The sequence below is a fragment of the Hypanus sabinus genome, chromosome 21, assembly GCF_030144855.1.
Source record: "Hypanus sabinus isolate sHypSab1 chromosome 21, sHypSab1.hap1, whole genome shotgun sequence".
Lineage (NCBI taxonomy): Eukaryota > Metazoa > Chordata > Chondrichthyes > Myliobatiformes > Dasyatidae > Hypanus > Hypanus sabinus.
Genome location: NC_082726.1, coordinates 41,155,785 through 41,167,958, shown reverse-complemented (window position 1 = coordinate 41,167,958; position 12,174 = coordinate 41,155,785). Strand labels below are relative to the sequence as shown.

The following is a 12,174-nucleotide window of genomic DNA, read 5'->3' as shown; positions in this document are numbered from 1 at the left end:
CTGCTAAAGTGGTCACTTAGCTTATGTTCTATTAACAAAACTTGATTTGCAAAAATTACAAGCAGGTCCACAAGCGCTCACCGCAAAAAGTTAGCTGTGGTTTAAACACAATATGGCTTGAAAGCACTACCTACCAGCAGTGTAAGTGCAATGTGTTCTGCCATCCATGAAGTTAAAAAACAGTCCAATGCAACTAAAACTGTACAACCAAGTGCTAGAATGGTACATAAATCACATTTAATATGGCATGATCTTCATTTAAAAGTGCTTTCCTCTTGGAGAGAAGAACATCTCTCCAGGGCAAAACTGCATTTTGAAATAATATTTAATTATGTACTAAATTCTAGAACTACAGAAAATAAACCATTTTTATTACATGACCCTTGGAAATTGCATTCTGGAGATGACCATGATTTTAGCTTCAATAGCACACACAGAGTCAAAGAACTGCAGCCAACTATGGTTGTTAAAACTATAACACAAGCAGAGAACTGGTATTACATGTTATCACGTGTTGGGTCCAAGCCACATGGCTTCCATTATAGCACTCTTTTGCAAGAAAGGAGAACCCCAAAGATCTCCTGTAAAAATCTCGTCTAATCTCCCAAAAACAAACAGCAGAGAAACATGGGATCATGTCTGAGAATAGAATTATCACAAGGAAAAACAGACAAGATGAGGTTCTTGCTTATTCATGATTTAGGTCCCAATCTAGTCGACAAGATAAATAAGCTTGCAGATAATACTAAGAAAATGGCTTCACGATTGGCTTTGGATCACAGAAGGATATAAATGGTCTGGTCATTTGGGCAGAAAGGTTGCAAATTATTTATTTTAATACCCAAGTGAGATATTATGTACTTAAGCAAATGAAATAAAACAAGAGAGATGAGAGAGTCCTTTGAACTGTATGACCATAATGGGGAACACAGCACAGCATGCAGTAAAGGAACTCAGAGCTTTGCTTCATTAGTTAAGTAAAGAACAGAGTAATGCTGGGATTGTACACAGCTCGAGCAAGCTTGCAGCTGGAATAATGCATATCCACTCCTGGACACCACCTTTTAGGAAAGGTGTTATTAAACTAAAGGAAAGTGATATACAAATAATGCAGCCAGCTCTGAGGAAAAAGCTGCAATGTCAAAAGTTTATTTGGAACAGAGACTGAGGAAAGCCAATCTGGTACGAAAAAATTATGAAAGGCAGAGAGGAAAATAAATCGGGAAGCCCCAAATGCCTTGGAAGAATCAGAAGTCTGGGGCATGGATTTAAAATTCAATTTACATATTCAGTGGCCACTTTATTAGGTACACATTAACATCTGATTGTTAATGCAAGTATCTAATCAGACAATCACGTGGCAGCAATTCAATGCATTAAAGCATGCAGACACAGTCAAGAGGTTCAGTTGGTGTTCAGACCAGACATCAAAAATAGGGAAGAAATGTGATTTAAATGACTTTGACTATGGAATGATTGTTGGTGCCAGATGGGGTGGTTTGAATATCTCAAACTGTTGATTTCCTGGGATTTTCATGCACAACAGTCTCTAGCATTTACAGAGAAAGGTGTGAAAAACAAATAAACATCAAGTGAATGGCAGTTTTGTGGGTGAGAACAGAACGGTCAAATGGGCCCAAGCTGACTGTAATTCAAATTATCATGTTTTATAACTGTGAAGTGCTGAACAACACCTCTGAACACACATGTCAAATTTTGAAGTGGTTGAGCTACAGCAGCAGAAGACCACGAACATACATTCAGTAGCCACTTTATCAGGTACAGGAGGTACGTGATAATGTGGCCAATGAGTATAGAAAGATGCAAAGGAAGAGTTTATTTTAAACCCAGAGACTGGCAAGTGTCTGGAGCTTACTATTCAAAAGGATTACAGAAGCAGAAGCCCTCATGACATTTAATAAACACTTGCATACAAATGACTGCAAGCTGGAGGTGCTGCTGGAAGGTTAGAGTGCTCTTCTTCTGAATAACTCAGACACGATGCATTGAAAGATAACATGGTAGAGTCTTTGAAGTTAGTGAAAGGGTTCGATGGTAGAGAAAATTACTTTATATCTGGAAGACAGCAAATAAAATTAGAAAATTATAAGACAGTCAATTAAGAAATTTGTTAGCCAGCAGAAAAAGAACATGGAACTCACAGCAACAAACTACTCAATGTAATGGTCTAAGTTACATTCCACATCTGCTTGTTTTATTCCTCCCTGTTTCACCTATTTGCCCCTCAGCAGTATTACCAGATGTTCCTTATACACACCGTGGAAGCAAGTTTCAAAATTTAGTCACAAGAAATGGAGAAGTCAACATGCGGCACAAATTGGAGGAAGATCATGGGTACTATTCATCTGTGTGGGCTACTTTTGACTTCCCATATAGTAGACACAACAGTTCTGGGCAGTACTGTAGAAAGTCATCATAGAGAGCTGCACTTCGCAGATGGTACATACCATAGCTTGTTCACACCAATGACGGAGGTAGTGAATAATTAATTAACCTGAAGCAATCGTAGCAATAAGCAAGAAGCCCTAATGACAGCTCGATAGCATTGTTGACAACCTCGTTGATGAATGACACCGAGGCATTTGCCCCATTTGTAAATAGCACAGGTGGTAGGAATCTTCCACAACTGCCTTTACGCTCATATTACACCTAAACAATTTGGCTGAAGGCAGGCTAGTTCTGGGCAGACATCCCTTAGCTCAATGCTCTTGGGATCCCTTTGTTATATCAAGTATTCCACTTCACTTGCAGTGAATTGATTTACCCAAGGACTGGCTTCTGTCACATCAGAAGCTAATGCTTTGGCTCTGCTTTCAGTAATTACATCGTCAAGACGCATACCTTAGTAGAGCCTACTGCTCCAGTTAAGCTTAATTATCACCACCATTTAAAACTGAATGTGATGGGATGTTGGTGAAGGGATAGCTTGTGATTGATGCCACTTATCATGGTTGCTGTTTCTGGAGAGACAACTATGCTGAGCACCCAACCGAGACAAAATGCTGCAAGTGACTCAGTAAGAGATCCAGCATCACTTGGGAGAGGAATACAAGTCAACATTTTGGATGTTGGACCTTTCAATACAATGGGAATGTGAGAAAATAAGCAAGCTGCAGAGAGAGGAAAAGGGAGAGAGAACTGAGGGAGATGTGTCAGATAGGATGCAGAAAAGCATAAACTGCAAGAGAGTTTCAGCACATCAGCTGTACAAAGAGAAAATGCAATAACTTGAAAGGATTCCTTTCAATATCAAGTTCCATGGCTTCAACATATCTACACAGAAGATGAGATGTGATTACTCCAGCTTACATTTGAATACCCAAGAATGCTTTAACTAGCCGATAGCAGAGAGTGGAAATGGACAGAGAATTGAATTAGAGCAGTTTCCCAACCAGGGGTCCACAGGATTACAAAAGGTCGGGATACCCTGGACCTGAGATGAAACTCAGAGGCATTCTGAAAAGCAATTACCCAACCTGCACTCGGTCTCTGCAACTGAGCTGGAACAGCTGAATCACTGGAACAATTGCTCAATTTCCAAAACCTTGAAAGGGAGAAGAGCAAATTGCATATCCTGCTGATGCATGAGAGGTGTTGAGGAAAGAGGAGTGATTGGTGAAGAAGACACAGTTGACCTGGAAGTCTTTGAAATGCAGAGAGAGGGAGATCTGTAAGGTGGGGAAATCCTCGAAAGGGCAATCCTCTAATTAAGGAAGCTGTTGGGATGCCAGACAAGGAACCCTACCCGTGTTTGAATTGGAAGAGAGCCAAGCACAGATGTGCAGCAGATATGAAAGAAATGCTAACACTCCTCTATTTTAAACGACTGGCCCCATATTGTAACTCTGGCAAAGGGACTGGATTAGGGGAGCCAGGACAGGATGAGTTTGGCAGAGCAAGTAACAACAGTACTGCCATGTCTTTCAACAGCACACAGACAATACTTCATCCCTCACTGGTCACTCCTACAATGGCATTAGAGGCAGATTCATCTGCAAATCACTCAACCTGCATTTGGTCTCTCCAAATGAATATGCGGATTGAACTGTACTGTTTCTCACTGGCTAGTGATAGCACTCAACGTAGTTTCCCTAACCCTGTTTAACATGATACACTGAAACTTGATAGGTCTATGACCAATGCTGAGGACCCTCACACACGTCAATCCTCGCTGCAGATCACTGCACCATCTTTAGTAAGCCCAACAAGCCAATGGGAGGGCAACAGAAAATGCTGAGTGACTTTGCCAGGTTGTTATGCAACTCATCCGTTGGACCGCACTCCTAATTGAGCCACATTTCCAAGTGTTGATAGGATTTAGCAGCATTGCTTTGTGTGACAACTTTGACGACACCAGGCAATCTGTCCTGTCTCAATGGCATTACTGGTTTATTTGCAACTGAGTGACACTACAAACATCAATCAAAAATCCAGTACATTGCTGCTGGACAATCTGTGCATCACCAAGGTCACCAGACTCCTTCCCTGAAGGACACTAATGAACCAGATGGGTTTTTATGACAATCTGGCTCTTCCATGGCAGCATTCCAAAAAGAGCAGTGCATCACCTCTACTTTCCTAGAAGTTTGCACAGATTCGGCATCATCCAAAACTTTGATGAACTCCTATAGATGCACAGTGGAGAGTATAATGACTGGTTGCATCACAGCCTGACATCGGAACACCAATGCTCTTGAACAGAAAAACTTACAAAAAGTAATGGATAGAAGCCAGTCCACCACAGGTCAAGCCCTCCCCACCAAAGGCCATGCTCACTTCTTGCTTCTGCCATCTGGAAAGAGGTACAAGAGCCTCAAGTCCCACAGCACTAGGTTCAGTAACAGTTATTATCGCCAGACGATAAATTCACTCAAAACAATTATTAAATGATTCCACAAAACATGGACTCACTCTTTAAAATTCTACAAATCACGTTTTTGCTATTATATTGACTTTGACCATCAAAACATGGAGGAACCATCACAAACTCCTGCAACCCCTGATGATCCTGTGATCTCACTCCAAGGCTCACCCACAAGTATCCCTCAGGAGTTTGAAACCACAAAAAGCATCCGGCCCAGGCGGGGTACCTGGCCAAGTCCTAAGGACCTATGCTGATCAACTGGCTGGAGTGTTCACTAAAATCTTGAACCTCTCACTTTGGCAGTCTGCTTCAATACACTTCACTTATACCAGTGCCTAAGAACGTGGTAACCTGCCTCAATGTCTATCGTCCAGTAAAAGTAAAATCCATTGTGAACAAGTATTTTGAGAGGTTGAGATGATGTAACACATTAACTCCTGCCTGACAAGCGACTTGGATCTGCTCCAATATGCCTACTAGCACAATGAGGCCAAGAGCAGATACCATCTCATTGGCTCTTCACACAACCCTGGAACGTCTGGACAGCAAAGATACATGCATCGGGATACTCGTCGACTACAGCTTGGCATTCAATACCATCACCCCCTCAAAACTAATTATTGAGCTTCAAGACCTTGCCCTCAATACATCATTACGCAATTGGAACCACAATTTCTTCACTTGCAGACTCCAGTCAGTTGGGATTTACAATAACATCTTCACAATATCACTCAGTACTGGTGCACAAGGCTGTGTGCTTAGCACACTGCTCTACTCGCTTTACATTTATGACTGTGTGGCTAAGCACAGCTTCAATGTCCCATTTAAGTTTGCTGACAACAGTAACTGACATTGGCTGAATCAAAGGTGGTGACAATTCAGCAGATAGGAAGATGATCAGAAATCTGGCTGAGTGGTGCCACAACAACCTCTCACTCAATGTCAGCAAGATCAAGGAGCTGATTATTCACTTGAGGAGGAGGAAACCAGAGGTTCAGGAGTCAGTCCTCATCTGAGGATCAGAGGACGACAGCATCAGCAACTTTAACTTCCTCGGTGTTATCATTTCAGACAATTACTAAGAAAGCACATCAGTGCCTCTACCTCCTTAGGAGCTTGCAAAGATTCGTCATGACACCTAAAACTCTGATAAACTTACACAGATGTGTGGTGGAGAGTATAATGACTGGCTACATCACAGCCTGATACAGAAACACCAATATACTTGAACAGAAAATCCTACAAAATGTAGTGGATACGGCCTAGTCCATCATGGGTAAAGCCCTCCCCACATTGAACACATCTAAACAGACAGTTGTCATAGGAAAGCAACATCCATCATCAGGCCTCCCACCACCCAGGTTATCCTCCCTTCCCGCTACTGCCATCAAGGTGGCAGTACAGGAGCCTCAGAACTCACACCACCAGGTTCAGGACCAATTATTACGTCCCAACCATCAGGCTCTTGAACCAAAGGGATAACTTCACTCAAATCCACTTATTCCATCACTGGAAGGTTCATACAACCCGTAGACTCACTTTCAAGGACTCTTCATTTCATGTTCTCCGCATTTATCGCTTATTTACTATCATTTTTAATTTAATACTTGCACAGTCCGTTGTCTTTTGAACATTGTTTGAATGCCCAGCTGCTATGATCTTTCATTAATAACCATTCTATTATGAATTTATTGAGTTTGCCCACAAGCAAATGAATCTCAGGGCTGCATATAGTAACATTTACATATTTTGATAATAAATTTACTTTACTATTTTCATTTTCTTGTATTTGCAGTTTGTCATCTTTTTGCATTGGTTGTTTGTCGTGCGCGATTGCTCATCGATTCTATCGTGTCGCTTTGTATCTACTGTGAATGCCCGCAAGATAATGAATCTCAGGGCAGTGCACGGTGAAATGGGTGTACTGATAATAAACTACCAGAATAAAAAGTTTTAATTAATTGATTTAACTGACTGAATGTGCTTCAACTCAATTGCTAATTCAGCCCTGAGCCCTGTGGGGGCCATGGCCAAATGCTCTCCCAGCACCAGTGGGCCAACTCCAGACAAACTCCATATCCAACCACTGACCCAATGAACTGGTGAAGTGCTGCCACGTCAGTGTGGTTAATACAAAGGAGTGGGAAATCATCTCTTTCGGACAGCAATCCTCTAAGAAATAGCACATACCATCAGAGTGAACTCTTGCAGTATTCACCTCCCAATTTCATAGCATATGCCGAAGGCTCTGAAATTGCAGATCTAATGATAAATGACAGATCCTAACTGTTATCTTTGTCCTCTCACCTCCAATATAATTTCATACGATGTCCACTTTTGATGAAGACACATTTGTCATGTTGCATATTCCACTCTCAGGATAATCTATTACTCAGATGGGCAGATAGTGGACTTACCTAAAAAAAACCCACCTCTGATCACTTGCCAACTCATGCTGGGGCCCATTATTGGTCAGTAACGCTGCCCGGGTGGTAAACTACCTCCTACACCTCCCCATACTGGGGCCACAGTTAGTGGTCAGTGACACTGTCAGTGGTACACCCTCCAAGTTCCTCTCTCCCTTCATCTTCGCCCTTAGCTTCTGAGTTACGTCACCCAATGCTGGTCTGAACAGGTCACCATGTTTCACCCCACTAACCTGTACAATTAAATCAGCACCCCTCTTTCTCACAGTTACCCCTTCATATTCTGCCTCGTCTCTAGACCAGGGAAACTTGGACTCACCTAGTGAGTTCAACCTGTTGCCAGAGACATGGACTTCTTTGGTCTCCGGACACAAATCGAAACTCCGACCCAAACTGTTCTCCTGGACCGTATCAGCCAAGGACGCAAACCTGCTGCTGCACACGAGAGCCTCGCCGCCAGCAGGCCGGATCATCCTACTGTTCACCTCCAGCAGGGAGGTCACTCCGTCCGCATCGGATCGCTTCAGAGACTCCACAGGCTGCGGCACCTTGGCCGGAGCCGGATTTCGCGATGACACCGGGAGAGAATCATCGTCACTGTCAAACCCAAATGGGTCCTCTGGCAAGTGGTCTTCAACCCTCTGCCGCTTGGGCTGTTCCACTGGCTCTGCTTTCACATTCGGTCTCTTCTGGCCCAGCTGAGCCTTAAAGGTGGTCTCGCCCCATTTCGTGCTGATTTTCGCTCGCTTACCAGAGAACACCTCGTCAAATTTCGAATTGCCAGTGCTCCCCTTCTTACTGTAGGTTTTCCCATATCTTGATGTCATGTTGGCACTTCTTTCATATTCCCTGTAACAGAATACAAAGAGAAATCAGGAGGCTGCTTCATCTGTCCTTCACTGCCAGGCCCACGCAGGCACACGCCCATCTCAAGTGACTGCTCGTGGTTGTGATGTTTCCCCTTTAAGTTCAAATGACAACAATCATTTGAACAAAGGTGAACGAACGCAAATGGTTGAATGAAACATTTATTCTACTCTCCTCCAGCCCAAAAGTCAAACAAATCTGGAACCCCACTGCACCCTTTCTATTTCACCCACAGAAGTGTTGCTGGGACTGGAGAGAGGACATCGACTGAAAATAACTGAACTCGGACGGGTGGATCTTTACAGCTTGCCAGTGGACTTGAAGGCAAGGCACAGAAAGTTATCACTCAACAAACTGGAATTATAAGAGACGCAGGGCTGACTTCAGATGATGTTCACAATGCCACAAATACTACACTGATAAATAATAGCCCAACGTAGAGTAAAAAATGAGTTCAGAGAACAAGGCAATCCTCAATATGGCAAAATCACACGTACACGGCGAGACAAGGAAGATCCAGCCAGCAGCACACGTACACGGTAAAGCAAGGAAGATCCAGCCAGCAGCACACGTACACGGCGAGGCAAGGAAGATCCAGCCAGCAGCACACGTACACGGCGAGGCAAGGAAGATCCAGCCAGCAGCACACGTACACGGCGAGACAAGGAAGATCCAGCCAGCAGCTCACGTACACGGCAAAGCAAGGAAGATCCAGCCAGCAGCACACGTACACGGCGAGACAAGGAAGATCCAGCCAGCAGCACACGTACACGGCGAGACAAGGAAGATCCAGCCAGCAGCTCACGTACACGGCGAGACAAGGAAGATCCAGCCAGCAGCACACGTACACGGCAAAGCAAGGAAGATCCAGCCAGCAGCACTCGTACACGACGAGGCAAGGAAGATCCAGCCAGCAGCACACGTACACGGCGAGGCAAGGAAGATCCAGCCAGCAGCTCACGTACACGGCAAAGCAAGGAAGATCCAGCCAGCAGCACACGTTCACGGTGAGTCAAGGAAGGTCCAGGCAGCAGCACACGTACACGGCAAAGCAAGGAAGATCCAGCCAGCAGCACTCGTACACGACGAGGCAAGGAAGATCCAGCCAGCAGCACACGTACACGGCGAGGCAAGGAAGATCCAGCCAGCAGCTCACGTACACGGCAAAGCAAGGAAGATCCAGCCAGCAGCACACGTTCACGGTGAGTCAAGGAAGGTCCAGGCAGCAGCACACGTACACGGCGAGACAAGGAAGATCCAGCCAGCAGCACTCGTACACGGTGAGACAAGGAAGATCCAGCCAGCAGCACACGTACACGGCAAAGCAAGGAAGATCCAGCCAGCAGCACACGTACACGGCGAGACAAGGAAGATCCAGCCAGCAGCACACGTACACGGCGAGACAAGGAAGATCCAGCCAGCAGCACACGTACACGGCAAAGCAAGGAAGATCCAGCCAGCAGCACACGTACACGGTGAGACAAGGAAGATCCAGCCAGCAGCACACGTACACGGCAAAGCAAGGAAGATCCAGCCAGCAGCACACGTACACGGCGAGACAAGGAAGGTCCAGGCAGCAGCACACGTACACGGTAAAGCAAGGAAGATCCAGCCAGCAGCACACGTACACGGCGAGACAAGGAAGATCCAGCCAGCAGCACTCGTACACGACGAGACAAGGAAGATCCAGCCAGCAGCACTCGTACACGACGAGGCAAGGAAGATCCAGCCAGCAGCACACGTACACGGTGAGACAAGGAAGATCCAGCCAGCAGCACACGTACACGGCAAAGCAAGGAAGATCCAGCCAGCAGCACACGTACACGGCGAGACAAGGAAGGTCCAGGCAGCAGCACACGTACACGGTAAAGCAAGGAAGATCCAGCCAGCAGCACTCGTACACGGCGAGACAAGGAAGATCCAGCCAGCAGCACTCGTACACGGCGAGACAAGGAAGATCCAGCCAGCAGCACACGTACACGGCAAAGCAAGGAAGATCCAGCCAGCAGCACACGTACACGGCAAAGCAAGGAAGATCCAGCCAGCAGCACACGTACACGACGAGGCAAGGAAGATCCAGCCAGCAGCACACGTACACGGCGAGACAAGGAAGATCCAGCCAGCAGCACACGTACACGGCAAAGCAAGGAAGATCCAGCCAGCAGCACACGTACACGGCGAGACAAGGAAGATCCAGCCAGCAGCACACGTACACGGCGAGACAAGGAAGATCCAGCCAGCAGCACACGTACACGGCGAGACAAGGAAGATCCAGCCAGCAGCACACGTACACGGCGAGACAAGGAAGATCCAGCCAGCAGCACACGTACACGGCGAGACAAGGAAGATCCAGCCAGCAGCACACGTACACGGCAAAGCAAGGAAGATCCAGCCAGCAGCACACGTACACGGTGAGACAAGGAAGATCCAGCCAGCAGCACACGTACACGGCAAAGATGATAGCAGGGCTCAGTAGTTTTGCGTTTGTTTAACACTGAAGACCATGAGAACCAGAATGCGCAGCTCTTGAGTCTTCTAAACAATAACTAGGCTACTTACTGTTCAAGATGTGAATTTAGAATGTCTAGTTGTTGACCTTTAGCTTGCCCTTTAACACCTATAAGCCAGACTCCCTCAACACAAGACAGAGTATGAATGAGGCACCTCCAATCAATGCTGCCACTCTCACTGGCTCCTTAGATTGCAGTCACTGCAATGATTCCACATCCCTGATGCTTGAGTAAGACAAGAACATGGGTCCCTTACCACCGAATCAAGAGCAATGAGTGACTATCGTAATGATCCTGACATACACATCACATAGTTTAACCCACAGTGGCACTATTTGTATAACTTTAATAATTACACTGGCGCATTAACAACATCGGAACGTAGCTACCACCAAATCATGTATCAAACCAAAAATGGAATCACTGCAAGGGCAACGAAGAATTCCCACAGCTATATTTTGGCAGACTCCAAAGGCACAAAGAACTTTGCTTCCCCTAAATACTACTTCCAAGTTTTGTCAAAAGCAAGTATATTTTCTCCCCATGACCAGGTAAATATTAAAACAAAACTCATCATGCTTATACCATAATTGGCAACTTTGGCCCCTGAACTTCAACTGCTGTTTAGTCAGTCACCTATAAATCACACCTGCCGACCCCTGTGCCAAATGTGAGGAGACTGAAGAAAACAGACTGCTGGTGGAACTGGCAGCATCTGTGGTGGAAATTGGACTTCCAAACTGAGACCCTTCAACTGGGAACTACGACTGATCTCAGCACAGGAAGTTTCACAGGGTTCCCCAGGCTGCGGCTGGAAGGGACTGACAGTGGACTTCTTGTGCAAAAGACACTTGTTTCCACTTTTGAACGTCCCTACCCCCGGCTCATAATCCTCCGGTCAAGAGCAATTACGTGCGTGGGCAAAGCAACTATAAAACTCACGCAAAAGCTTCAGAGGGGAGCAAGGAGAGCGCCGGGGTGCATCTTCGTAACACAAAGTACAGACTCGGTCCAATACAAAGGCATCAGGGAACGGCGGAGTAGGCGGCAGCGCAGAGGGACGGAGACAGGGTATCACCGGGTCTCTGGGTGAAGAGAGGCCGGGACCCTCACCTCTCCTGTCCGGTGTGAGGGTGGGGGAAAAGAGGGATAACGCGCCCACCCGGGTTTTACTGCGGCCGGATGGTGAATTAGATCCACAGACGGGTCTACCCCTGCCTCTGAGTACGGCAACACTGTAACCGAGGCCCCGGCGGCCGGAGATTGGGGCCCGGAGCCGCCCGACCTCCCGTCACCTCTTCGCCCCCACCAAGCCAGTCCTCCGACAGTCTGCTCCCCACAGCCACCGCCACCAGCCGGTCGCTGCCCTTAAGCCCGGCGCCCAGGCCACCACTCACCGCCGTCCCCCGGTTCTGTATGAAACGCCGGCCCGGGGCCTCACTGCTCCGCTCGGGCCTAACAGAAAAAACACCTCACCGCCATAACC

The 12,174-nt window shown here is 46.4% G+C and overlaps 1 protein-coding gene across 1 annotated transcript in view; it reads right to left on the bottom strand.

Moving 5' to 3' along the window:
• Nucleotides 1–12,174, bottom strand: part of LOC132378988 (wings apart-like protein homolog) — a 183,902-nt gene extending 171,728 nt beyond the window's left edge. The window contains exons 1-2 of the mRNA XM_059946406.1: nucleotides 12,086–12,174; nucleotides 7,631–8,160 (exon numbers count right to left, since the gene is read on the bottom strand). Of these exons, the coding sequence (XP_059802389.1) occupies nucleotides 7,631–8,138 (508 nt within the window). The 5' untranslated portion in view covers nucleotides 8,139–8,160; nucleotides 12,086–12,174. The remainder of the gene's footprint in view (nucleotides 1–7,630; nucleotides 8,161–12,085) is intronic.